General features: G+C 36.5%; 1 protein-coding gene across 27 annotated transcripts in view; it reads left to right on the forward strand.

Annotated features, from left to right (window-relative positions):
• Positions 1-27,068, forward strand: part of MYCBP2 (MYC binding protein 2) — a 222,431-nt gene that overhangs the window by 88,738 nt on the left and 106,625 nt on the right. For all 27 annotated transcript variants that reach the window (XM_068929451.1, XM_068929456.1, XM_068929463.1 and 24 more), the window contains 20 exons: positions 2,402-2,606; positions 2,978-3,131; positions 4,493-4,665; positions 5,781-5,906; positions 6,017-6,144; positions 7,734-7,825; positions 9,095-9,229; positions 9,313-9,396; positions 11,186-11,282; positions 13,180-13,372; positions 14,004-14,278; positions 15,538-15,759; positions 16,151-16,342; positions 17,471-17,677; positions 18,438-18,569; positions 19,112-19,290; positions 21,983-22,125; positions 22,934-23,034; positions 24,431-24,649; positions 26,429-26,654. In XM_068929451.1, the coding sequence (XP_068785552.1) occupies positions 2,402-2,606; positions 2,978-3,131; positions 4,493-4,665; positions 5,781-5,906; positions 6,017-6,144; positions 7,734-7,825; positions 9,095-9,229; positions 9,313-9,396; positions 11,186-11,282; positions 13,180-13,372; positions 14,004-14,278; positions 15,538-15,759; positions 16,151-16,342; positions 17,471-17,677; positions 18,438-18,569; positions 19,112-19,290; positions 21,983-22,125; positions 22,934-23,034; positions 24,431-24,649; positions 26,429-26,654 (3,283 nt within the window). The remainder of the gene's footprint in view (positions 1-2,401; positions 2,607-2,977; positions 3,132-4,492; positions 4,666-5,780; positions 5,907-6,016; positions 6,145-7,733; positions 7,826-9,094; positions 9,230-9,312; positions 9,397-11,185; positions 11,283-13,179; positions 13,373-14,003; positions 14,279-15,537; positions 15,760-16,150; positions 16,343-17,470; positions 17,678-18,437; positions 18,570-19,111; positions 19,291-21,982; positions 22,126-22,933; positions 23,035-24,430; positions 24,650-26,428; positions 26,655-27,068) is intronic.

A 27,068-nucleotide genomic window follows, 5' to 3' on the forward strand; every position in this document is an offset into this window, starting at 1 on the left:
TGCGCCACTGACCGCAACCCTCTGAGCTCGGCCATCCAGCCAGTTCTCAAGCCACCTCCCTGTCCGCTCGTCTAGCCCACACTTCCTGAGCTTACCCAGGAGGATGTGATGGGAGACAGTGTCCAAAGCCTTGCTGCAGTCCACGCAGACAACATCCACCGCTCTGCCCTCCTCTACCCAGCCAGTCATTCCATCAGAGAAGGCTATCAGATTGGTCAAGCATGACTTCCCTTTGGTGAATCCATGCTGACCACTCCTGATCACCTTCTTGTCCTCCAGATGCTTAGTGAGGACCTCCAGGAGGAGCTGTTGCATCCCCTTTCCAGGGCTGGAGGTGAGGCTGACAGGCCTGTAGTTCCCTGGCTCCTCCTCCTTACCCTTTCTGAAGACTGGGGTGACGCTGGCTTTCTTCCAGTCCTCAGGCACCTCTCCTGATCTCCAGGACCTTTCAAAGATGATGGAGAGTGGCCTAGCGATAACATCCGCCAGCTCCCTCAGCACTCGCGGGTGCATCCCATCGGGGCCCGTGCATTTATGGATGTCAAGTTTGGACAAAAGATCTCTAACCTGATCCTCCTCAACCAAGGGAGAGTCTTCCTTTCTCCAGCCTTCCTCTCTTGTCTCCAAGGTCTGGAATTCCTGAGGACTGGCCTTAGCAGTGAAGACTGAAACAAAGGCAGCATTCAATAACTCTGCCTTCTCTGTATCCTTCGTCACCAGGGCACCCGCCCCATTCAGCAGTGGGCCCACGTTTTCCCTAGTCTTCCTTTTGCTATTGATGTATTTGTAGAAGCCCTTCTTGTTGTCCTTGACATCCCTTGCCAGATGTAATTCCAACTGGGCCTTAGCCTTCCTTGTCGCATCCCTGCACGCTCTGACAACGTCCCTGTATTCCTCCCAAGTGGCCTGTCCCCTTTTCCACATTCTGTACACTTCCTTCTTCCGTTTGATTTTTGCCAGGAGTTCCTTGCTCATCCATGCAGGTCTCCTGCCTGCTTTGCTGGACTTCTTCCTCAGAGGGGTGCTCCCGTCTTGAGCCTGGAGGAAGTGACGCTTGAATATTAACCAGCTTTCTTGGACCCTTCTTCCTTCTAGGGCCCTACCCCATGAGATTCCAGGAAAGTTAGCTCTCCTGAAGCCCAGCGTTGCAATCCTACTTATTGCCCTGCTTCCTCCCTGCAGGTGCCTGAACTCCACCATCTCATGATCACTGCAGCCAACGCTGCCCCCAGCCTCCACATCTCCAACAATCCTTCTTTGTTTGTTAGTACAAGGTCCAGCAGCACATCTTTCCTGGTTGGCTTCTCCATCACCTGTGTCAAAAAGTTATCCTCAGCGCTCTACAGGAACCTCCTCAACCATTTGTGCCTAGCTGTGTTGTCTTTCTAGCAGATGTCAGGGTGGTTGAAGTCTCCCATGAGAACCAGGGCCTGTGATCGTGAGGCTACTTGCAGCTGTCTGTAGAAGGCCTCATCAACTTCCTCTTCCTGATCAGGTGGCCTGTAGTAAACCCCCACCGCTGTGTCACCCATGTTAGCCTGCCCTTTAATCCTTACCCGTAAGCTCTCAACTCATTCTTCATCCACCCCGAAGCAGCGCTCGTTGTATTCCAGGTGCTCTCTCACACTCTCTCACATAAAGGGCAACTCCACCACCTCACCTTCCTGGCCTGTCTTTCCTAAAAAGCACATAGCTGTCCATGACAGCATTCCAATCAAGTGAGCTATCCCACCATGCCTCTGTAACTGCAACGAGATCATGGCTGTGGCCGCACACAGATCTCTAATTCTTCCTGCTTATTCCCCATGTCAGGATGTTATTGAGCATATGCAGAGACGCTTGCTTCGGCACTTGACGCTTTTTAGCACAATTTTGATATGCTAATCAATTTCTAGGTATAGTTAGGTGGTATTTGCTTTGTATGACCTACTATCTGTACAAACGAGGAGGTGAGTGGAATTTAGATACAGTCTGAATCTGACTGTAGAGGTTTTGTGTATTCATTCATTCCTGGTTTAGCACTGAGGTTATTTAGATATTAAGTAGTGAAGCAGAATAAATGCTTTTAAAATTGATTCTGAGGATGGAAATGAGTGTTCTACATCATGGAGAGTTTGAATTGTTTAAAAATTGTTTTTCATTAAAAAACCTAACTGTATAGGGAGGAAAGAATCTGCCAGTAGCTTGTTGTTGTATTAAAATGTGTAATGCTTCACTTCTTAGAGTAATCATTGCTTTCTGAAAGAAGTTTTGTGGTAAACTGTTTCTTCCAGACTACTTATTTTATATGTTGAAACTGTCTAAATAAGTAAAACTTGTTTATCTGAAACTATTACTGATAGTATTTCCCCATTAGACTTATTGTTATTAGTATTTACTAATTATTGCATTTTGTCTGTAGAAAGGCCAGCTTGGTAGACCAATTTTGGATATGCCCTACTGGAACGCAAAACCAGCACCTATGCCTAATATTGGCTCTAAATATGGACGCAAAGCTACATGGATTGGAGCAAGCGGAGACCAGACTTTTCTTCGGATTGATGAAGCTCTCATTAATTCTCATGTACTGGCTACATCAGAGATATTTGCAAGCAGGCATATAATAGGCAAGAACTGTTCTAGAATATTTTAAATCTATTTACAATATTATTGGAGAAAAATTACGTTGTCATGCAAGCAATAGAGGAGCAACAAGTAAAAAGTGTGAATGGAGTGAATTACAGTATTTTGACTTTCTGTAGTTCAACTGCACATTGTGGGGCTAGCTCCTTTAGAAAAGTAATTGTATTAAAAATTAGAATGTAAAAGTGCAAGCTTTTCTCATATTTTAATGCTTTATTGCAATCTTACTATGACTTATCTTTTGCTCTAGCGGTACATGTGTTCTTCCCTATCACATTATTACTGCGTGCATAGAAGATGCCATATAAATAGTGGAATCTCCATATTTTTCTGCTGTTTTTGTTCCCTGATCTAGGTTTGGTACCAGCTTCAATATCAGAACCCCCTCCTTTTAAATGTCTTCTGATAAACAAAGTAGATGGCAGTTGCAAAACATTCAATGATTCTGAACAGGAAGACCTTCAAGGATCTGGTGTGTGCCTGGATCCTGTCTATGATGTTATTTGGAGGCAAGTGTGAATTACAGCTATTTAAGTCGTAGTGTAGAAATAACTTAAAATAACTTGGAAGGTCTGCTCTACTCCTGATTTAGCTATGTCCACTTTCCTAGTAAAAAACCCAGCTCTTAAACTTTCGTGTATCTTTCTTCGTATCTTTTGAATAACTTGTTCAAGGAAGCCCAAAATCCAAATTTTTGGATTTCTGTTCCTTTTTGCATCATTCTCGTTCCAGTCGCATGATATTTGGGGACACACTAATGTATTCCGCTTATTTTTTCTTACTTATTCTTCCTTGCCCTCCCTCTGTCCATTCCACACCATCCTGAATATTTTAATTTTCTTGTCATACGCAGTTTCCACCACTTTGTATCTTAAACCTTTGTCCTTCTCTCAAGCTTTAGGGAGAAATATCTGAACAGGTGAACAGGAGTGAGGGTATTTTCAGCTCTGACAGTTTCAGAGGTGATGATATTTATGTAGATGATATAGGCATTCAAGTTACAGTCGTGTATATTTGGTAGTCTTTGGGATTGGTTGCATTCAGTGGAATCTTTGAGCAGCCATAGGTCGTAAGCGCTTGTTTCAAAATAGCATCATGACATCAAATTCTTTTATACTGATTTAAAAGGCTCTGGTAGTCAAGATTCAGGACAGAATTTTGGAGTGTTATCTGGGTGCACTAGTGGATAACGTTTAGACTATTTGAAGACTTAGGCAAAACAAGAATAATCAGTTACAGTTAGAGTAAAGCGGAGAACCAGCTGGTACATTCGTCTAGAATGTAGGACCATCATGCAGGACCATATCCAAAAAAGTCCTTAGGCTACCTGAATCTTATTTTAGATGCCTTAATCCAAAACTGAGATTCCATAACTTAATAGGCACCTAACAGTGAAGCTAGTATGTTTACTAAGCATGTTTCTTCATGACCCCTGAAGTTCCTTGAACGACTTCTAATTCTACACTGTGCACATCCCCAGTCTCGTTAGGCAGATAACAGTTCTTACTTAAATTATGCTGAGATCTGAAGTGAGGAAGGGTACAGCCTAAGTCTGTTAAGGCTCTTGTACATGTATTGTCAACATGACTAAAATACACTGAAAGACAGAATTTATGAAAAATGCAATTATTGATGGCCATTGGACAGCAGCCAGTGTAGAGATAAAAAAGTTAGGTGATTTCTGTGTTTTTCCATCTGCTAGTGTTTTGAGTTAGTAAAGTTTATCTCTGGCATAGTGATGTTCAATTCTAACACTTTGTACTAGCAAATCTGCATTTTACATTAAATAGTTTATAAAATTTAAGCATCAGCTAGTTTGGTTTTTTTTAGTAGATGAAAGGTTTTTTTACTCTGTTTTGTCTTGCTCTAGGTTTCGACCAAATGCTAGGGAACTGTGGAGTTACAATGCAGTAGTTGCCGATTCCAGACTTCCCTCAGCTCCAGACATGCAATCCCGGTGTAGTATTCTGAGTCCAGAACTTGCTCTACCTACAGGTTCCAAAGCTCTCACCACCAGATCTCATGCAGCTTTGCACATTCTAGGTATTCATTTATAGTTGATGGTTCAGAAGCTTAAGTGAAATAAAGGCACACTAGTTCATGTATAAATAAATTGTAATCTGACAGCTTTCTGACTTCTGAGTTAAAAATTGAGTTGGTAAGCTTTCACCATTGCTCTTAACACTTATGATGTGGCTGACAGACACATTAGTTTTAATCAAAATTGTTATTTTCTGCCATCTTAATGCTGCTAGAGGTTTTTAGAGTTTTAGTGGAACCTGCTACTAGAGGGAAGCAGAAGTAATGTAAAAGACCTTCCTAGTTAATTTAGAACAGTATGCAGAACATAGGAAATACTACTTAATTTACCATGGAGTCTCCAAAAGACAACAAAAAAAACCCCTTCAAATGTGTGATTTAAAGAAATTACAAAGTAATTAGAATTCCTTGTTTGCAGTTTTGTATAATCAGACACTAATAGTAGTGATTTCCCTTTCTAATCTGAAAAGCTTACTGAAACAAAAAAATATTCTCACTATATCCATGTATAAACTGGCCATATGTAGCTTACCCAATGCTTCAAAGCTCATCTTTGGAAATTATTTAGGTTACTTGTTGCGTGATCGTGAGGAGTGATCAGTTCCTTGTCCTCTGTTCTTCACTCCGTGTTAGAGATGCAATGATATTTAACTTGCGCAGTACTTTTTTGTATCCAGGTCAGAATAAGAGGCCATGTTAGATATCTATGTATATGAAACAAAATGTCTTGTATGAAGGTTCTCAAATCTGTCCATAATTCAGTTGCTACTTCAAGTCTTTTTTGGTAATACGGGAAATAAAAAAAAAAAAAGGGAGTATGCTACTAGCCATTTATGTGCCATTAGAAAAGTTGCAAAGTAGATTTAGCCACCTGTTTCTTGGTTAATCGCAAAAATGGACTGGTTAAATAAAATTGATCTTCAACAGCAAACCTTAGGTTCTACAACAGTGACTCCTCTGACCTAGGAAAGTTAAAGTGATTCTCAGTAGCGTATATGTGGCTTAGAGGCAAAGCAGTTTTGTTGCTGTGATCTTTTTTACTAGTATTCATTTCGATTTCACCAATTATGATCAACAGTGAGACATTTTGATTGTTTCTTGGTTTTACTTTCTTTTAGGTTGTCTTGATACGTTGGCTGCTATGCAGGACTTAAAAATGGGTGTAGCAAATACAGAAGAAGAGACTCAAGCAGTAATGAAAGTTTATTCTAAAGAAGACTATAGCATTGTTAACAGATTTGAAAGTATGTGCACAGTAAGGTTTTATTGTATAAGCTAATCAAGCGTGTGGAATACAAGACTATTTAATATAGATTAACTCTGTTTTTTGTTGTATGTTTGTTTTTTTCTGTAGGTCATGGAGGAGGTTGGGGTTATTCAGCCCACTCAGTAGAAGCTATCCGTTTCTGTGCCGATACAGATATTTTGTTGGGTGGTCTTGGTCTTTTTGGAGGTAGGGGCGAATACACTGCTAAAATAAAGGTAAGATTTTTTAGAAAAACAGTATTATCTCTCAAAATGAAAACTTTAGAAATACCACTTCAAGCTGTAATTTTAAGTTTATTTCTTGACGAGTGAGTCATTTACTGTGTATTAAAACCTTAATAGTAGAACAGAAAGCAGGCTCCTCAGTGAGACGTAATGAACCTTATGAAGGTAAGGTGGGTGAGACAGAGAACTGAGAATTACTATTCCTAACTGTGCAGTGACCCATTCCTACCTTCACTAAGTGCTATGCCATCTCACAAGTGTCTTGTGGCAGTGGATAGAACTGTCCTATGATATATCAACATGAAGCTCTGTGAGGTCCACCTGCAGAAAATTTAGATGTGCTGGGTGGGCTTCAAGTTGGAGTCATCTAGTATGTCAGGCTGTGGGCCTCTGAAATTCCTTCAGAATCATGGTCTACCTGAGCCATCGTTTTCTACTGTCCCTGCCCCTTATTTCTCAGGCTGCTATCTGATGCATTTATTAAGGATTTCAGAAACTTTCTGAAAGACATTGAAAAGGAAGGAGCTAATATCTGTATGAGATCTGTAGTAGATGTGTACATTCAGAATATGTTATTCCTGTTTTTGTCATTTAGATGGTTCTGAGATCTCTTTTTCAGTTTTCAGATGAGTAGGATTATTGATTATTAAGGTTTGTTTTAGGGAAATTGACAGGATATGGTCAGCAGTAACATTTGTATAGGAAAAAACTGGACATCTTCCAAAATATGTGGCTGTACTTCAGTCTGCTTTAACACATTGACTGAGAATTACAAATGATTAAGAAAAACACAAAGACTTAACCAAAAGAAAGCATGACTAAAGGTTGAATGCTAAATAGGGAGATGGTAACCCCATCAAACACTCATATAGTATTTTTCCATATTTTGTTGTCTAGGATTAGGTTATGGACAAGATAACATTTGCCAGTCCTACCACAGATACACTGTGTACTAAATAGAGGTTTACAAGAGAAGTCACAGATCTGTATCGTGGGCCTTTTTCAAACTGATCTAACTGTAAAAGTGATTTTTGTGTGAGTAAGAAACCTAAGTTCTTTTGAGAAAGGTATCATTTTCTGTCCTAGTCATCGGCTGTTCGTGACATCAGTGACTAGCTCTGCTAAACAGTCAAGCTGTCCCTTTTAGATGACTGTATTTCCAGTGTATTTCAATTTGTGAGAGTCTTTCCCTTCTATTCAACATTAAGACTCCTTCCACTAGAAGTGGAATCAGGCTATGGTTTCTTCAGAAACATTCCTCGTGTAAGGTGTATAAAAGCAGCTGCTTGGAGTAATCCTTTATCTATTTTAATTGCTCTGTATTTGCCTTACCTGCAAGATTTAGGGAATTCTACACTTCGGATCACAGTAGGAGGCCAGTGTTAAGTATTATTTATTTAACAGCAAAGGATATTACAGAATCCTGACCTCCAGGTGGAAATTTGCCTGTCTAGCAAACTAGCAATCATTTTTTGGGGAAGAATAGTTGTAGACACTTTCCAGAATGTCAGATGGAAAAGAAGCGATGTTATGAAGTTTCTAACAGCAAGAGTTTGTTGTTTTTTTTTTAATTCCACTAGTTATTTGAATTGGGTCCGGATGGCGGGGACCACGAGACTGATGGGGACCTTCTCGCTGAAACAGATGTCTTAGCATATGATTGTGCTGCAAGGTAAGACATTTTCTTCATCTACTTTTACCTACTTCTTGTTTTTCTTCATATGCATTTTAAAATTATTTTAAATATAAACAAAGATGATCTATATCATTAAAATTTTCAGCATTTCACAGAATGACAGAATGGCTGAGGTCGGAAGGGACCTCTGGAGATCATCTAGTCCAACCCCCCTGCTCAAGCAGGGTCCTCTAGAGCACGTTGCCCAGGACCATGTCTAGATGGCTTTTGAATATCCCCAAGGATAGGGACTCCACAACCTCTCTGGGCAACCTGTTGCCACCTGTATGCGTGTGGCGTAAAACTTTTACCTAATGAAAATGAGTGTGTCAGGGAAAGGAGTAAAATACCAAATACTACCCCAAGCCATTGTGGTACTAAATTAAAAAAAAAAAAAAAAAACAACTGACACTTTCACATACAAATCAAAGTCAAATCCTGTGTTCATGTGATGAGCAGACAAGACAAACAAAACATTGTAGTTCTTTTGAATAGTTCTGTCAAAGGACCCTTTCAAATACAAATGTGTATTTGCATTAAACAACTCATCATTAGACTTATTAAAATTGCAGCATGAATTTATGATAATCAAGGATTATGTTGTACTTTAGCGCATTATGGGACACAGAAAATAGAAGCAGTTATTATTTGAAGCGCTTTGTGCATCTGGAAAGGGTCAGCCATGTTTTAGCTGCTTTCTGATTCCCTGTTGCTGGGAAAGAATTTACTGGTGAAACCATCCACAGCTAATTCTGTTAAGTTTAATGTTAATGTATTATACCCTCTAAAAATATATTCTATTACTTTCTTAAATATTCATGGGTAATTCCTTAAAATTTGTATATAAATTCATCATTTAAAAATAAATTACCCAGAATTTCCTGAAACTGAAGTAAAAATTTAGAATGAATACATTTCTTGTAGTAGTAGGTACTGAATATGATTAATCTTTTGTTGTTTTATGTTAAATTAACTTAATCTCTTCTTACTGTATTTGGCATTTGTTATCTGATTGTTTGAAGTCCAGAGTGGGCTTAGGCATGTGTAGGTCCTTCTGACATTAAAAAAAAGAAAAAGCAACAATGTATTTTTTCAGCAAAGTAATTGTTAATATTTGATATAAATAGATGCCTGAGATATTATCTTATTCTCTTTAATTTTTACTCTATTAATATTCAATTTTCTTTTATAAACAGGATATCATTTTCCAGATAGTAATCTGTAAACTAATTCAGATGTATCTTTTTTGAAATTTGCTCCTCCCAGAGAAAAGTATGCAATGATGTTTGATGAACCAGTACTCTTACAAGCTGGCTGGTGGTATGTAGCCTGGGCAAGAGTGTCGGGACCTAGCAGTGATTGTGGATCTCATGGACAGGCCTCTATTACTACAGATGACGGGTATTTTTTTTTTTTTTTAATCTTTATGCAAAAGAAGAGATGTAGTATTACTTGATTAATATATATATTTTTTTTTCCTTCAGTGTTGTCTTTCAATTTAAAAGTTCCAAGAAATCAAATAATGGTACAGATGTTAATGCAGGCCAGATTCCACAGTTACTATACAGGTAATATTTTGACTTGCATTTAGAACAAGTTATTAATAAATTTTTTAAATAGAGGACCTGTAAAAGTAAGCATGCATGACATCATTTTCGTAGTAAGTTAAGGAAATTAGGATCTGAGAAATGTAGAGAAAGTTGAAGTGTCTTTGAGAAGAGTGATAAGTACGTTATACCAAGATCTGTTTCTCTGTGATTTTCTTTAAAAGGTCATTTTTCATATATTATGTTCTGAAACTTTTAATTTAAACAATAGTTTTAAAAGTATCTCTTAGTTCTGTAGGTGCTGATGTTTTTGGCTAACATGCTTCATTTTTTGGATAGTTAGGAAGTATTCTGTTAAGCAGGACTCAGTGTCACAGCAGTATGCTATCAGAGAGATTTTCACACTGTAATTTTAATGGCAACCAGAAACAAATTTTTTTTGAAAATTAATTACTGTAAATTTATTCTTACCATGATGAATGTTATGTAATCTTGTTTAAAAAAAGCAAGAACTCTTTCACTTTATTGCCAGTGTTTTTTTCAGATTAACTCAGCTATTTATGAGGTCATACCATTTTTTTCAATACCAGTTCTACTAATCCTTCACACAGGTTCTCTGGCTGCTCTTTCTCTTTACCATGTCCTTTTCAGAGTCCCTTCTGGTAGCAGCTCACTTCTGTAGAAAAGCTCTGTGTCCACAGACCCTCTCTCTCCAAAGGAAGGAGATTCTATAATAACTACTTTCTTGTACGAAACAATCAAAAAAAGTTGGCAGTCCTTCCTGGACTTGCAAACGCTCCTCAGCCATATTGTCCCTTCAGAGGCCCCAAAGTTTGTCTTTGTGTACAGTCAGCTCTCACAGAAATTACCGAAATGAGTAACAGTTTGTGCCAGGACTTTCTATGCATCAGCGCAAATGAAACCTTCAGTGGTCAGAACTCCTTCTGCTGGTATTCAAACTAATTCTGGTATTGTTGCTTAAGAATCTTTTTATCACTGACATTTGTTGAGCAGCCATCTAAAGCTCCATTTATACTTGAATGAAGGACTGCCATCCCAAGTGGCAGCACAGGAGCGGTGCTGCGTTCACAGGTGCTGCCTGTGTTGGTTTTGCTTTTACTGTGAGGGGCTTTGGCACCCACCTCCTGATACCTCGAGTGACTACAAACAATATCCATGCAAATCAGTGTTAAGAATAGGCAAAGGAGACAAAGAGAGAAAACTAGTTACTTATTAGGAACCAGAGTTCTTCAAGATGTTAGTTGAAGTGTCCTTTTGCTTCCCACCCTCTTCTTTTTCCTATAGTCCATAGACTATATATATTTTTGGAGTGCAGTTTGAGTGGAATTAAAGGGATAAAGGTATGCTCCAACCTTTGTTTGCCTCCGGGAGGTGGGAGCTGATTTTACCTCCACCAGTACTGAGAAGAAAAACAGGATATGGTTCTGAATGCTTTTTATGCACAGACATCTCACAGTAGAAAAAACATCTCACAGCCTACACATACTAATAAACTAGGATTCTTTGAGGAATAACTTTGCTATTCTTAAGAATGCCATCTGAAGACATGTAGTATATAGCTATATTAATTCCCTATGTATTTAGATCTTGGCCTAATTAAATGCTGTAAGCTGGACAGAAATCAAGATATTTGATGTTGGTTTAGAAGTACTGGGAACTGGAGGAAGCTGTGCTGAAACTGAGCATTTCAGGATAGTTCTACTAAACTTTTCTTCCACTTATTTAATGGACAACAGAAACAGTAAAGCTTAATGCAGATTTTGAGTCAGTTCTTAAATTGTGCTTCCAGGCTGCCGACGAGTGATGGCAGCGCATCCAAAGGAAAACAGCAAAGCAGTGAACCTGTGCATATTTTAAAGAGATCTTTTGCCAGAACTGTCTCTGTAGTGAGTATTATCAAGAACTCTGTGTCTTTCCTGCGAGTTCATCTGTAATTGCAAAACTGAAAGATGTGTATGTGGAAATAACTAATGATTATTTTCCCGCGTGTTTCATCAAGCAGAAGCTAGGTACACTGATACGTGTGATTGTTCTATTTTTTTTACTTCTTCTGAAGAGTTCGGATGTAAACTTCATTTTAAGCTAAACTTAATATTGTCCTGATGATGAGCGCCTGGAGATGTACTTGTTTATAAGGTTTAATTTACTTTTCATGAATGAGCTACTGGGATTTTTTTTGTCTGAGTTTGTAGTTAATGGCTGCATTCATTGTACTAACCCTCTGCCAAGAAATTGTGCGTTAACAATTGTCTGCAGATTTGAGGGGGCTTCACTATCTGCTCTTTTATGTGGCTTTTAGATTACCGTAAGCCATACTTAGTCATTGGTAATACTAATTTTCCTCTTGGATGCATTCTAGTACCCACTGAGAATCAGATGGCATTTAATTAAACTTTGGTAAGCTGAAGTAAGGAGTACTAATAGGCACAGTGAAATGCAGATATTAATAGAAGATAGCTACAGTTCTTTAAAAGCAGGAGCTTAGTCAAAATTTGAGGGAGATAATACTGCATTAACTTAAAATGCAATATTTTAATGCAGGATAAGGCCAATTTAGTCTTTGTCTTTTAAAAGTAAAGTCATTTCTTTGTCGGTCACAAGTTATGATTATTTCTTTTTCAGTTCTATCCTATCTTTTTGTATTTTATCCTGTATTATGTTTACTATCCATATTCTCTGTTGATAACTCTTCTTGAAATTATTGCCCATAATAGGCAAGATTCCCTGCAGCCTAATTTTCTTTACTAACTTTTTTTCTTATTTATTTTCTCCATTTCTTTGATATTCCCTAATGATCAGGATGATCTTCTGCTCTTCAGATTTCTTCTAGAAATGTATTTTCCATACGATTTGCATTTTCAGTTATCATGTCATTAGTCCTTACTAACAGATACTCTTAATATGTGCTTGCTTAAAGATGTTTGCCTTAAGCTGTGAAGGCTTTAATACTCTGCATTGTATCCTCCTTCTTCATTATCTTCCTGCTGTTATCCCTCCTCGCCATAGATCTGAGTTTGGGATAAGAGGAGAGATTTGGCTTTCTGGAGAGAATTAACGCATTCTGGACATTTTATAAATAACTTTGAACAATCAGCTTTTCCCTGCAGCTTGAAGGTGTTCAATCCTAAATACTTGTCCTAGGTGCCTAGGTGCCTTCTGAGGTACAATTTTATGAAACTACCAAGCACATTTAATAACAGTAGAAGCAAATATTTGGACAAAAAAAACTTTGTAAACCCTTATATTTCTTGTGAACCACTATACACTTGTGTTGAACTTTCAAGTACTGTAAATGTGACATAGTTCCATAGCCCTCCCATGGCCTTGCAGATCATACTATGTAAAAATAAAACAAACCCAGCCCTGATAGAATTCTTTACCGTTACAGCAAGAACGTGTTCTGTTCAAAGTAGGTCTTATGTTATTCGTACACAGATGCAGCAAGTGAAGATTACTGAAAAACTGTATTACAGGTGAATAGAAAAAGTTGTTACTTCTCAGTTGTTTTATAATTGAGAGACGTGCATGAACATAGCATTATAATACATTATAAATTGCTTTTAGCATGGCATTGGAGTGAAGTATCCCCTACATTCTCAGGTCTCTTATTCTCAAACAAGTACGTTTTGTGCGATGTATGATACATGTATGTAGACGTAAATATGTTTTCATAATATACCTGGATATAGAAGCCTTTTGCTTTTCATCTTGTTTTGATGTTGAAAGTTCACCTGTGTTTTGGACACAAAATCTTCTTTTTGTATCCTTCGCATTCTGAAATAGGAATGCTTTGAATCTTTGTTGAGCATTCTTCACTGGAGTTGGACAACATTGGTGCTAGGAGTTGAAGAACTTCGTGGACTGAAAGGATTCCAATACACCGCTACCCTTTTGGATTTAGAAAGGTTGCGCTTTGTGGGCACATGTTGTCTGAGGTTGCTGAGGGTCTACACCTGTGAAATATATCCAATATCAGGTAATTTTTTTTAGTTCACTTTTTTTAGTTCATATTTATCAGCAAGTAGTGATATACAGGACATTGAGAATTTGGTCTAAGCATTCATCTTTGGTATGCTGTAAGATAAAATTGACTGCACATGTCTTTAAGGGAGCAGTTACTAGATTTGCAGTAAAAAATGAGACATTAGCATTATCTGCATAACCAAGCATGCAGCACTACATGTATATTTTAAAATTAATTTGTTGTTTGGCTTGACAGTCAAGTTCTTTTGGACTACTCTGTAGCTTCTGTTATCCCATTTCTGTGCATTGTGGCTGCATTGCTAGGGGGCACAATCTATTTAAATTTGAAAGACAGTATCTGTTTTTCATGCCTGTAGTTTAACAGCGTTCAAATTAAAATGAAGCATATATAACGAAAGACTGGAAATTCGGGTTTCTGATATTCATATTTCTTTGATGTAGTCTAATTCTTATTTCCCCATCCTTCCGTATTTTGCAGTGTGGGATTAACTTCTCTAAATGTAGATTCATTAACATTGCTAACTTCTGATTGTTCTACTTGCATGTATAATATGCATTTATATATATATATAAAAATGTTTCATTTATGCTGCAATAGTGCTCTTCTTTTTCTTACCTTCTAGCTACGGCTAAGGCTGTTGTAGAAGAAACCAGCAAACTAGCAGATTGCATTGGAAAAACTAGGACTTTGCTAAGAAAAATTTTATCTGAAGGAGTTGATCACTGCATGGTGAAGCTGGACAATGACCCCCAAGGATATCTCAGTCAGCCCCTGAGTCTTTTAGAAGCTGTTCTTCAGGAATGTCATAATACTTTCACAGCTTGCTTTCATTCTTTTTATCCAACGCCAGCTCTCCAGTGGGCATGCCTTTGTGACTTACTGAATTGTTTGGATCAGGTATACGAAAATGGCACAAGTGAATATTACAACTTAGCTTTTCTTCAAAGGAAAGGCCAAACAGTATTTATATTCTTTAATACTTGTTTTTATGTTTATCCTGTTTTGCAACTTGAATTCTGCTGTGTTTTTTTTAGCATTGTAAAAAAAGAAGTGTGTTCAAGTTCAGCAAGAACTAGGAGCTTCTGTTTCCCTTAGAGGAAAGATTCTTTCTCTGGGGCAGTGAAAAAAATTTGTGATGCTACTTCCAAGTTCCAGTGTATGCGTCTTCAGTGTGTAGTCCATGTCTTACATGTGACTGTTGTTGCTGCACCATGCTTCAGGACATGGTTGTGATATTTTTGATACTCATCACTAATAGCTGAGTGATTCCTCAACATTAAATGTCCCAACAGTGCTCTGATCCAGAAAAGCTGGCAATACTCTCCTATAATGACCTTTTTTCTTCTAAGCATCTTGCTTGTTGTGAATGAGCATCTGATATCTAAGCAGTGTAGTTGCTTGCTTGCATTGATTGCAATGAGATTTAAGCAGTTTGCTCCACTGCTTGAAAGTCCATTTAGCATATTAAAATTCAAGGAAGAATCAATCCTATAATGTATTATTCTAATTAAATTGTTTGATTAATTATGGTATTGTTTTGCCTTCAAAGTGTCATAATTCCAAAAGTAATTTTACATGGGTTCATTATTTTAAGTGCTCTAATTTGAAAGATTTAAATGGAAGCTCCAAGTTTTATCATGAGATAAATAAAGTAAAATTCACAGGACAATTTCTTTGTATGAAATTGCTTATTTAAATTATTTTATGACTACTATAAAACTGGACAGTTCCTTTCAAAAGTTGTTTTTCCGTCATTCACAATGCTACAAGAATTACAGTAAGATTTTTATTTTTTTAGCTCTGTGTCTGTTGTTCTGAAATAGGCTGAAAGTTGGAAGAAAAACAGAAGAGGATAGCTGCCTTAGTGTTCAGGATTCAGTTCTTGGTTCGGCTGTGAACACAAGACTTAAACGGAACGATAGCTTCTCTGTTGCATCCTAGAGTTCTGTGAAAATTCAGATATTGAATATTTTAAGTTATTCAGGTGTTAAAGTGGAGGATGCCATTAATATCTGAACTGAAATATACAAAAAGTGATAACATTTTAAAACATAACCAACTTTCAGACTGCTGCTACCCATTTGTAATGTAATTTCTTGGATGGGTTTTGATGAATGTGGCATTGCCCTTCTACTTATTTATTTTTATGTTCTTAGGACATCCAGGAAGCAAACTTCAAGACCTCCAGCAGCCGACTTCTTGCTGCTGTTATGTCAGCTCTCTGCCATACTTCGGTAAAACTGACCTCTATCTTTCCGATTGCTTATGATGGAGAGGCGCTGCTGCGATCAATGGTCAAACAAGTCAGCACTGAGAACGACTCTGCTCTGGCCCACCGTTTTCCTCTTTTGGTTGCACACATGGAAAAACTTAGTCAGGTTAGGGTAACATTCTAAAAATATGATGATGTGTTTTATTTTGCAACAAAATATAAAGAGTTATGTAAATTACGTTTTTAGCATTGTAAGTCTGTAGCTGAATTTGCCCAAATGTTTACTTTCTAAAGGGCTTGTTTCAGAAGCTTGAAATTTTATCAAACTTTTATCTTTTAGTCTGAAAATTTCCAATTATTTCGTGTAGAGAATGTTTGAACAAAAATTAGTCTTAAATATTTTTGAATTCTAAATTAGCAGAAGTATATTTTAAAGTTGTTATTGTCTTCTGTTGCCTATTGTCGCCTCATGTTTTCTTGATTCTTCAATTACCTAATGTTTATAATAGATGAAAAGCAAGTTGTCTTTATTTTTCATTTTTATTATCATGTTACAGAGTGAAGAAAATGTTTCAGGGATGACGAGCTTTCGGGAAGTGCTGGAAAAGATGTTGGTCATTGTTGTTTTACCAGTACGGAACAGCCTTAGACGAGAAAATGAACTTTTCTCTTCACATCTAGTTTCTAATACCTGTGGGTTACTTGCTAGTATTGTGAGTGAGCTTACAGCATCTGCATTAGGATCTGAGGTAAAGTTTTTGTAAAATCATTCTTAATAGAAATCTTTTAGGGCATGTGTATTATTAATGTGGTATGTGCTGTGACTACAGTTATACAGGTTATGCAAATCTTTCGCAAATGCTGTTTCTGTTCTCAGTAACTTTCAGATATCTGGCATAGTTCTAACAGCAAGTGATCGTTGTATTAGGGAAACACTGCTAAAATTAGCTACTTCATTATGGCTGAAGGATATTGTAAATTGTTTCCAATATGACAGTAGTTCTTTTTTCATTGTTTTTTTATTTTACATGTAAGTCTAAGCATGCATACACTTGAAATATGTTCTTTCAGTGCTCACTGGAGGCAACGCCACGTTCCTGAGCATCTCTGTGCCTGTGATGGCATAATGGGTGCCTTATATGCTCTAATCCGGTCCTTTTTTTAATATGAGTCAGAATTGATAATGCATTTTGTTTATGCGTTGTGTGGCTCCCCCCCTTTATGTGTAAACATACATACATATAAATGTGCATGGATACGTGCTTTGTATATACGTATATGTAAACTTAAACACATAATTCATGAGACTTCATTAGACTTTTTCTTTTTTATCTGCTTTTTATTAGAAAGTTGAGAGTTGTGTTGAGTTCAACTTCTGTGTGTGATTATGAAACTCTAAATTTTAAGAATTTCCCTTTTATGAGGGATGTCTTTGAATGATAGGAATATATGTTAATTTTATTAAAGGCACATCACTGTGTTTGTACTGTCTGCAGATTTTTTGACAGAAAGAACCCAGCTTGTGATAATCTCTGAGTTAAAGATGTTTTTCTAATGTATTTTTTCTCTCCTGATCTTGGCTTTACGTAGGGCCGACGTATCTAACTCTTTCGGAAGCATGGTTAAGCTATCAGTCGTGCTGATTTCATCCTATGAAATAAATATTTGAATGTTTAGGAATTGTATGAAATTATATTTCTTTTTAGCTGAAGTTGGAAAGAAGTCCCAAGAGTGGCATCTTTTATATTTTAAGAGTCAATTTTTTAAATTTACCATGTTAAAAATCTAGCAATTTAATTAACTTAACTTAGCTTCATTAAAGCTACCTAATGTTTAACAGTTAATTATTTTTGTTGCTTGTATTTAACTTTCTACAGGTGGATGGACTGAACTCTCTCCATTCTGTCAAATCCACACCAAATCGATTCACTAAAACAAGTCAGGGAAGAAGCTGGAATACTGGGAATGGATCCCCTGATGCAATATGTTTCTCTGTAGACAAACCCGGTGTAGTTGTAGTAGGATTTTCTGTTTATGGTGGAGGAGGAATTCATGAGTATGAGCTGGAAGTATTAGTTGATGATGTAAGTGCTGAATCTGAATTCAAAAAAAATTTGAACAGAAGTAACCTCAGAGCTTTTGGTAATATATTTTACAATATAATATGTATTGTTATACAGGCTAGACTAACAGTACACCAGGGTTTTTTAGATTTGATTTTGGGGGTGTTTTTTTGTGGTATTGCAAGCTACATACCTTGTCCAGTGGATTCACTATCTTTGTTAAGGCCTTTAAATCTTACTTCATTACAAATAATGTTTTACCTATAGTGGGCTTTTTGGATCCTGAAGCTAAGCATAAATTAGCACCAGTTATCTCTGCATACCATTAAGGAAAATAAGAAGTAAAGAATAAGAAATAAAGCAGACAAATTTAAAACATTTAAATTCAAAAGTTGGGGAAAGGGATAGCCTACCAGCCTATTAGCGGTTAGGCTATAGCTACAGGTGTTTCACATGCCGTTTAAGTGTAATGTGTGATGAAGACACCTCTGTTCTGCTACACACAGTTGCTCACTTCAAATGACTTTTTTGACCTGTTCCAAAGGGCAAGCGTGTGTTGCTATGGGAAATCCCCCTCTCTGTTCAAGAATTTCCTTTTTAACAGAAAGGCCTAGCTGTTGAATCTGAACAGGTTTTTCAGTTTTTTTTTTTTTTACTTGTAATGCTATGTATCCCAGTTTATGCAAGAAAATGTAACTTGTTGCAGTGTAACAGAGCTGCATGAACGTGTCGCCTATTTGCATTATAAACCTATTAAAATGCCTTTATTTCTTTGAATCAGAGTGATCACACTGGAGATTCAACTCATTCTCATAGATGGACATCTTTAGAGTTAGTTAAAGGAACTTACACCACAGATGATTCTGCCAGTGACATAGCTGAAATCAGACTTGACAAAGTTGTGCCACTAAAGGTAAATAAGGGAAGTGCATGTGGCCGTAGGTTTCATGTGACTTCTGAAGATACCAAAATTTAGAATGTTACAGATGAATTGTTTTCTGTGTACACATTTTAAAAATGAATCTTAAAATGTTTGCTTTATAAATTTTTAGTGTCACCCGGTAACTGAAAAGTGGAAATCCTGTCAGGAAAAAGAAATTGAATCTTAATTTTTATAATAACCAAATCTATTGTAACTTGCTTAGTATTCTCAAATACGTAAAATTTTAATGTGCCATGTGATAGATAGTTTTGGGAGGTATCTGGTCACTTTTCAGGTAATAAATAATATTTTACATAAATCATGCTCCATAGCTTGGAAGCAGCTTTAAGCAATAACTTTAACTTTTTAAAAATACCAGACCTTTTTCAGTTAATTTCATTTTTTGAGTGCTTTAAAGCATTTTTCCCACTTTCCCGTATTCATGTAACATAATAATTAATTTCATAACATTGTGAAGCCTAACTTGTGTATTTGTTTTACACTATATATTATTTTTGGCTTTTCCTTTTAAGGAAAATGTGAAATATGCAGTTAGATTGAGGAATTACGGAAGCCGAACTGCCAATGGAGATGGAGGAATGACTACAGTTCAGTGTCCAGATGGTGTAACATTTACGTTTAGTACATGTAGTCTGAGCAGTAATGGCACAAATCAAACACGAGGACAAATTCCACAGATTCTTTATTACAGGTTTGTGTGTTGTTGTGATCCATTTCCAAGAAGAGTGAATAAAACCACTGTAATTTTGTACCACGTCTATTTTTGAGAAGTAACCGAAATAAATATGTCTGGAGTATGTGTAAGGAGAGCAATTCTTTAACAGCAGTATCGCCTTGTTCCAGTGTAGTTTCAGTCATAGGTTATCTAGTGAAGACAATTTTGGGGGCGTTCAGTTGTCCTCTGCTTCTTTCAGTCTTGTTTAGAGTCTCTTTTTTTGATTTGGCAAATATTATTTCGTTTTAGAGGTGCCTGCCTTCAGATGCGTGAAGACCTGATTTTCAAAATGTGGTAACATCTGAATATATTAATTACTACCATTATCTGTACAGCAAAGAAATGCGACATATCTTTAAGCAAATATCAGTTTCTGTGGTAAATAGATCATCATCAGTAGATCCAAGGAATAAAAGCATGGAATAATAATTTATTTTGATTCCTAGTTTTGTGGGAAATGTATCTACTCCAGATTTATGTTGTCATATTAAAATAATAACAAAAGATGAAGAGTGTAAAATAAGTAGTGCTACAACAAAATGATGTATTTTGGTCTAACAGCCACCGCAAAAGGTGTTGCTTTTAACGAAGCTTTGAAGGAGCTGAAATAGGAAGAAATAAAGTTGCCAGCAAAATTGTAGCAATAGTATATTGGAAGATAGAGGATAGTTTGAAACTGTTTTTAAAACATTAGATTTGCTGTACTTCGACTGAGACAATGATTCAGCTTGTCAGTAGTCAACAGTAGGTGTTCAGTCAGTTGATACAGAAACAGAGTTTGTAAAATTCACGCTTCCTTTTATTTAAAGGATATTCAAATACAGAGTTGATGCGACAGTTATTGCTTATACAAATACCAAGAAAGGCCATGCCAAAAGAAGTGTGTTAACATGCTTCTGATTAGGAGAGAAATGCATTGAATTGATTTGTTAGAACTGTACTGCTGAGCCCAGTCTCAGTGACTAATAAATTTAAATTAAAAAGGCTTGAACCTGGCAAAAAAGCTGCAATTCTAGCACACAATGACAGAAAAATTTTTTGCACAGACTGTCCCATCAGTTACTTCTATTGAAATGTCAGTGTTTGTTATAGAGAAAAGAAAAATTAAGATGCCTTAGAAACTGCAGGACAGTCTGTTAAATGATGTTTTAGAAAGTGCTTCTCACCTTGCACGGCAATTGGAAGATTTGTACCCAAGGGTGACTGCAGCTTGTCAACTTCTTCTAAACTTTCTCTCAGTTTTCTTTCACAGTGGCATAGCGCCTCAGACATGTTTCGTCTCTTCTCAAAATCTAAGTAGCCATAGTTGCGGCTCAGGTTACGATCAAGGGCAGTTTCTGGATTTATTAGATATATTCTAGAAAACCATATTTGTTTTCATTGGCTGTTGGAATGGGCTTTGGTCCTAAATGATCTTGCTAAACCATCATTCAAGCCATTCGAAAGAACTATTTGTAATCTCTGTTACTTAGGATAACAAAGATTAGGGCTGTATTGCAGCTAGATGAACTGACAGGTTTCATAGCCTTTTCCTCTGGGAACCGTAATTACTAGGTTTCTTCAAAAGGAGCTGTGTACCTACCGCCAATACTTACTGTTTCAGCACAAATTTGGCTTGAGATTCTGCATTCTGTTTGAATGCTGTTGTGGCTCTCTTACCTCATATCCGAATTCAAGAAACTTTTCTTTGAGTGAAGAAGTTCTAAAATGAGACAGGCAGCAATCAAATCCTCTTTCCAAAGAGGATTACTTTAATATTAGGGAAAGAAATCCCTAGATATCGAAGGATTTGTAAGAATGGTTAATTTCATTCATAGACAGAGAAGGAGAAGTATCTTTGCTGTACATTTCATTTGATTGCATGCTGAACTGCTCCAAGTAAAGTTCTTGAGTGCTCTGAGGTGCTAGTCCAGGAATCTTAGAGTTCCAGAATGCTCTTTTGGAGGATTAGAAGTTTCTGGACAAATGTAAGAAATCCAGATAAGTGCTGGAAATTTACTTCATCTGTTGACTGAATGACTTCAGTTGTCCATGCCAAAGCCAAATCACTGTCATATTGAGGGCTTGAATTTGTTAAAAACTACTGACGGAGTGTTTTGAAAATACCAGTCAAAAATACCTCTTATATACCTCAGTTGAATAGTTTTGTATATAGTCTCCATATGTTGATTAGGAGAACTTAATTTGACCTATGGAAAGGATTTCAAAGGGGAAACTATTTGTTAAAGTTAAGCCCAACGTTGTATTTCTAAAGCAAAATTAATCTTTTGAATGAGGAGGGGAAATGCACTTCCCGGTTGTGTAACTGCAGAAATAACCATTGAACGAGTTTTACTGGTTTCTGTGATGCATTTAATATTTTTATTCAGATGGGTGGTTGGTTTTAGAAGAACATAACAATGCACTTCTGCAGATTTGAAAGGCATCTAGCCAAAATAAATATTTCGGAAATATGTTTTGCATATTTTCTTTCAAAAAATAAAATAAAATGATCGCAAAGGGCTGACGCTGAGGCATTGCCTCAGAGATATCCTCTGTGGTTGCTTTAATTGTTCCCTTTGCTGTTTTATCATAAATTAATTGTTTTCTGTGCTGAAAATCAATCAGTCTTGTTTTTTAAGTTAATTTGGTACTTTGTGAACTTACTTTAACTTCATCCACCATCCAGGAGTGAGTATGATGGAGATCTGCAATCACAGCTTTTGAGTAAAGCTAATGAAGAAGATAAAAATTGTAGCAGAGCGCTTTCTGTTGTGAGCGCTGTTGTACGAGCAGCCAAAGACCTGTTGCACAGGGCTCTTGCTGTAGATGGTAAGACTTTTCAAAATTCAAACTTAGTTTCTTTCTTTGATAGCAGGCGGTAAAAGTAGGATATCAGTGTTTTAACAGTTGCAATAACTGTTCTGCCTTCCGAATTATATTTTTCTAACCTATCATAGCTGTAGTTGTCAAACTGTGAACAACATCCTAAATCATTGAGTTGCACTTGAGATATCACAGGCAGATATCTCGTCTAAACCTGCCCTGCGAGCATCATATTAAAGCTGGTAAGATTCTGTAAGCCAGAAGATGTGCTGATGGGTCAATTCCAAATTTTATTGAATATTTTGTACAGTGGTGGTGATTAGGAAAACTGGAAAAGGTAATGCATTTATAGGCACTTAAACATTTAGTTTTGAAAAATTTAGACATCAGCCTTAAAACTGAATGTCTTTCAGTTTTAAGCTACCATCTTCAGTCATCCGAGTTAAAATTAGAGGAGTCTAGAGTATTGGATAGTGCTGTAGGAACTGATTTGAGAGGGGTATGGGTTCATACTGTAGAAGGTATGAACACAGTATCACAGAAATGGAGAAGAATACAATAAAATTATGCTCTAAGAGGCAAAACTTTTTACCGTAGTGTTATATATAATTCCATGTTTATCTGTCTCGGGTGTACTTTGCAGGTTTATAGTTTGATTTTGAAGCACAATGCCTATACCAGGAAAGTAATTTAAAGTTAAAACTACAAGTGTAACTCATAAAAAGCGTACTAGAAAAATAAGTTTTATTCTGAACCGTGATACCTTTATTATAAGGATTATTATAATACTTGTGTTATAATTATCTTCGTTTAGCTGAAGACATTCCAGAACTGCTCAGCTCTTCCAGTCTGTTTTCAATGCTGCTTCCCCTCATAATAGCCTACATAGGACCAGTAGCGGCAGCTATTCCCAAGGTATGCTCTTCAATAGAAGTTACTGAAGAAATTTACGAATGTTTTAGGAGGAAAAGGTTTAGTCTGAAACCATGAAAATGTGAATGTTTTTAAGCTTTTATGAATTTGTGATTTATATTTGACCACTGGACACAGTATGAATTTTCCAAGAGTCAAGAATTTTGAAAACATGTAAAGTCGTGATGGTTTTTTTTTTCTTCACTTACGTTGAAGACATTATGAAAAAGACACCTTAAGGAAGCAGAGGGGAACAAGACTGGCTTTGACAACAAGAAGAACCAAAAAAGTTAGAGGGGTCTGGATTTATTAGTTATTTATTGCTGATTATCAGGGGGGTAAGAAGTCCTTTATTTTATGTAGTTTCTGTTCATATAATGAACATCCAAAGCAGTGATAGCTGCTCTTTAAATGAGAATTATATCTTTTAAACTTAGAGATGGGAAGATGTCAAAATATAAATAAAAACGCCTTCACTTTCCACTGGCAGAGCACACTTAAACCTATGCCTGACCTGGAACAGTCTTTGGAGCATCTCTAAAATGATGCTTTGTAAAAAAAAAAACCTAACATCAATTTCAGTCAAATTAATACACATTATAGCGTAGGAATCCTTAACACTTTTAAGTCACGGTCTTCAATCTGTGAATAGATTACAAACGTTCCTAATCCTTAGCTGATAGACATTATTGTCTTCCCTTGCTTTTTCATGAACTATAAACTCTCTTCTATAACTATAAACTCTCTGAACTATAGCTTCTCTTGAAGGGAGGAGGAAGGAGGACTGACCACTTAAAATCTAGTGGATTCATTCCATTAAAAACAATTTCAAGTGTTAGTTACCTTGTTCCCATGATGAAATTTAGTTCTGCAGCCAAGTGTTTTGCTTGGTAAGTGCTCCTCTCCTTTGAGAATGTGGTAAAAATTACAGTATATCTCTCTGCAGTATAGATACTTTGTACAGTGCAGAGACACTGCATGCATTCAGAAAGTTGAATGTTTGAAAAATAACAATATTTTTATAAAACAGTATAACTGGATAACCACTGATTATATGCCTTAAATACGGTATTTGTCTTTCATAGCTATTGTTAATGTTAACGGCTTTTCAGTCTGTTTAGATGGTGTTTTAATGTACATATTTCACAGTTGCAAACTCAGATTCTTGTTTCATTTTTTGTTAAGTCTCTAAGATGGGTATTTGGCTGAGATGAATGTCGTGGTGCCTTTTCTGAAAGGATTGAGTAGATGCAGAATTGGAAAATATGGCTGAGTGAATTGCCTGATAGTGATATTCTGAGAATATCCAAAACGAGCACTGTAGACAGATGTAGGTTTCTGAGTATTGTTTTTACCCAGTCTTAAGTAATACTTTATTGTATATTGTGTCATGATACAGGTTGCTGTTGAAGTCTTTGGCCTAGTACAACAGCTACTTCCTTCTGTGGCAATTTTGAATCAGAAGTATGCCCCTCCAGCTTTTAACCCAAATCAGTCTACAGACAGCACCACAGGAAACCAGCCAGAACAAGGGCTTTCGGCTTGTACTACCTCTAACCACTATGCTGTCGTAGAGAGTGAACATCCCTATAAACCAGCCTGTGTTACACACTATAAGGTAAGCGGCATATCTAAGTTTGCATGCCGTTTCTTAAATTCTTTGGACATGTGTTTTTTGTTTTGTGAAAAAGGACTATCTGAAAAATTGTTGCATGGGTGATACGATATTATCTAATTTAGGAGACTGGGTTTCCTATATTATTACTGCATTGCTCTCTGCAGAAACCTCTGTTTCTCCAATAAGTATAGAACAAACCTGTAGGTTCAGCCCCCTAAAGTCAGTATCTAATTTAAGCACCTAAATTTGCTCGGTGTTAGATTTTACTGCTCTGTCATGCACAGATTCTTTGCTCTAACTGTACAGATTTTGCATGCATTTCTCTCTCATTGTATGTGTGTATATATGAGGCTTGAAATTATAAGTTGCAAACCCGTAATAAAGCACATGTTGGTAAGCGGTATATTGTCAAATTTTTAATCTAGATCAGTATTTTGTATACCATTCTTAACACTTACAATTCTTTACTAGTAATTTCTTCATTAAAGATGTAGACGATTCGTGCACTCGTCTCAAACTTACTTAAGATTTAATTTTTAAAAACATAAACTATTTCTTGGTATGAAACAAAATAAGTGAAGAGTATATACATTGGCGTCTGAAAGCTAGATAGACAAGTACTGTAGTTTTGATTTTTTGCATGTAAGCTCTTTCTGAGTTCCTGTTGCTGGATTTAGAAGTTTGATGCCGTTATATAGACATTATCTGATCATATCGCAAGCTTTCTTACCTAACGCTAAAATGATGTTTTGTAAAAATACCTAACATCAATTTCAGTCAAAATACTATGCATTGTAGCATAGTGTAGCGTAGTGTAGCATTCTGTTGTTGGATCTGCCTATTTAAATTCTTCATGAATTACTGTAGCTTGGACCGTGGTTTGGGATTGCACAAGACTCTGAAGTCCTCTTTAACTACCGTTAAGTCACTTCGTATGGGATTGATTGACTCTATTAAAATAAAATTTTATTTTCCTGAAGGTCAGTGAAGAAAGGCTGGTTTTGTCTACCTGAGTTAAGGGCTCAGGTGTAAACTACATGCCTGAGATAAATCCCGAGTGAGTTCTTTAGTGATATTGATACCAAAACTGTAAATACAAAGGTTGCAAATCTGGAATCAAGTAAGAGGTGGCAATCATTAATTGTTATTCCACTTGAGCTGAGAGAGAAAGACATCTGCTGCAGAAAATGTAGTTATCATCGGAGCTTCCTGGAGTGATGATGCTTATTGTCGTTGCAAAAGCTTGCAGAGCCTATGTGAAATGTTAGTCTCAGCTGTTTCTGCTTTTGAAATTCTGCAGCTACATGCTATCCTACTGCAGGCCAGGTTCATGAGCGCACTTGAGCTGCTTTGTACTTTTCTAGGGTTGCACAAAGCAGTCTTTGAGTCTGACTTTGAAGTTTGTATAGAATGAGGTATTTGAGAGTTAAATGTTAATAGTATTCTGTGGTTGTTTAGTTTAATGTTCCAGTATTTAAAAATAAAAACAATCACAATTGGAATCATAAACTCAAAGAATTAATCTGAGCATAGATTAAAATACGTGACTGTAGTTTAGGTAAGGTTAAAGCATTTCAGATATATTTGGATTTTAAAGAATAAATCTTGAAAATTTGGTTAATGTTAATTAAAAACTTATCAAAGCAACTATATAAAACTGAAAAATTGAATCGCTTTCATAACTTGAAATATTAAAAAGCAAAGACGAAAAAAGTGTATTTAAATGTATAAATATCCACTTAAACATAACTGTCTTTTTGGGCTACTGCTTTGTTTTAGGTGACTTTTCCTGAATGTGTCAGGTGGATAACAATAGAGTTTGACACTCAGTGTGGCACTGCTCAATCAGAGGATGTTCTTCGTTTACTAATTCCTGTCAGAATTGCGCAGAGTCTGGGATTTGGACCAAAGCACACTTCTGTTCATGAAAATCTTAATTCATGGATAGAACTGAAAAAATTCTCTGGATCATCAGGATGGCCCACTATGGTATTAGTATTGCCAGGTAATAAATATATACTTCAATAATTTCTAGTAATGTAAATTATGAAAGTAATGAAAAGACTAGTAAAAATGGGAATTATGAAAATAATGAAAAATGAAAAAAATGACAAGTCTGATTTTTCTGCAAATGAAAAATTTGATTGCAGGAATTTTGAGTCACCATTGAAAACAAAGGTGAAAAAGAGTCTCTGTCCAAGCTGGCAAGAGTTTATAATGAGCCATTAGTTGCACATCAGTGAAGCACATTGATCCTAGGTTTCTTTTTTGAAATGTTGATTTGTGTATTTCTAAAGATTATCTTCTACCTGTTATATGTGAAGCCTAGGTTTCATTTATGTTTATATAGCAGAAACAAACAAAATAGGAGGAATAGTAAAAGTTCTTATCAATTTATTTTATGGATTCTTTTGCTTCC

Source organism: Struthio camelus, chromosome 1 (assembly GCF_040807025.1).
Source record: "Struthio camelus isolate bStrCam1 chromosome 1, bStrCam1.hap1, whole genome shotgun sequence".
NCBI lineage: Eukaryota > Metazoa > Chordata > Aves > Struthioniformes > Struthionidae > Struthio > Struthio camelus.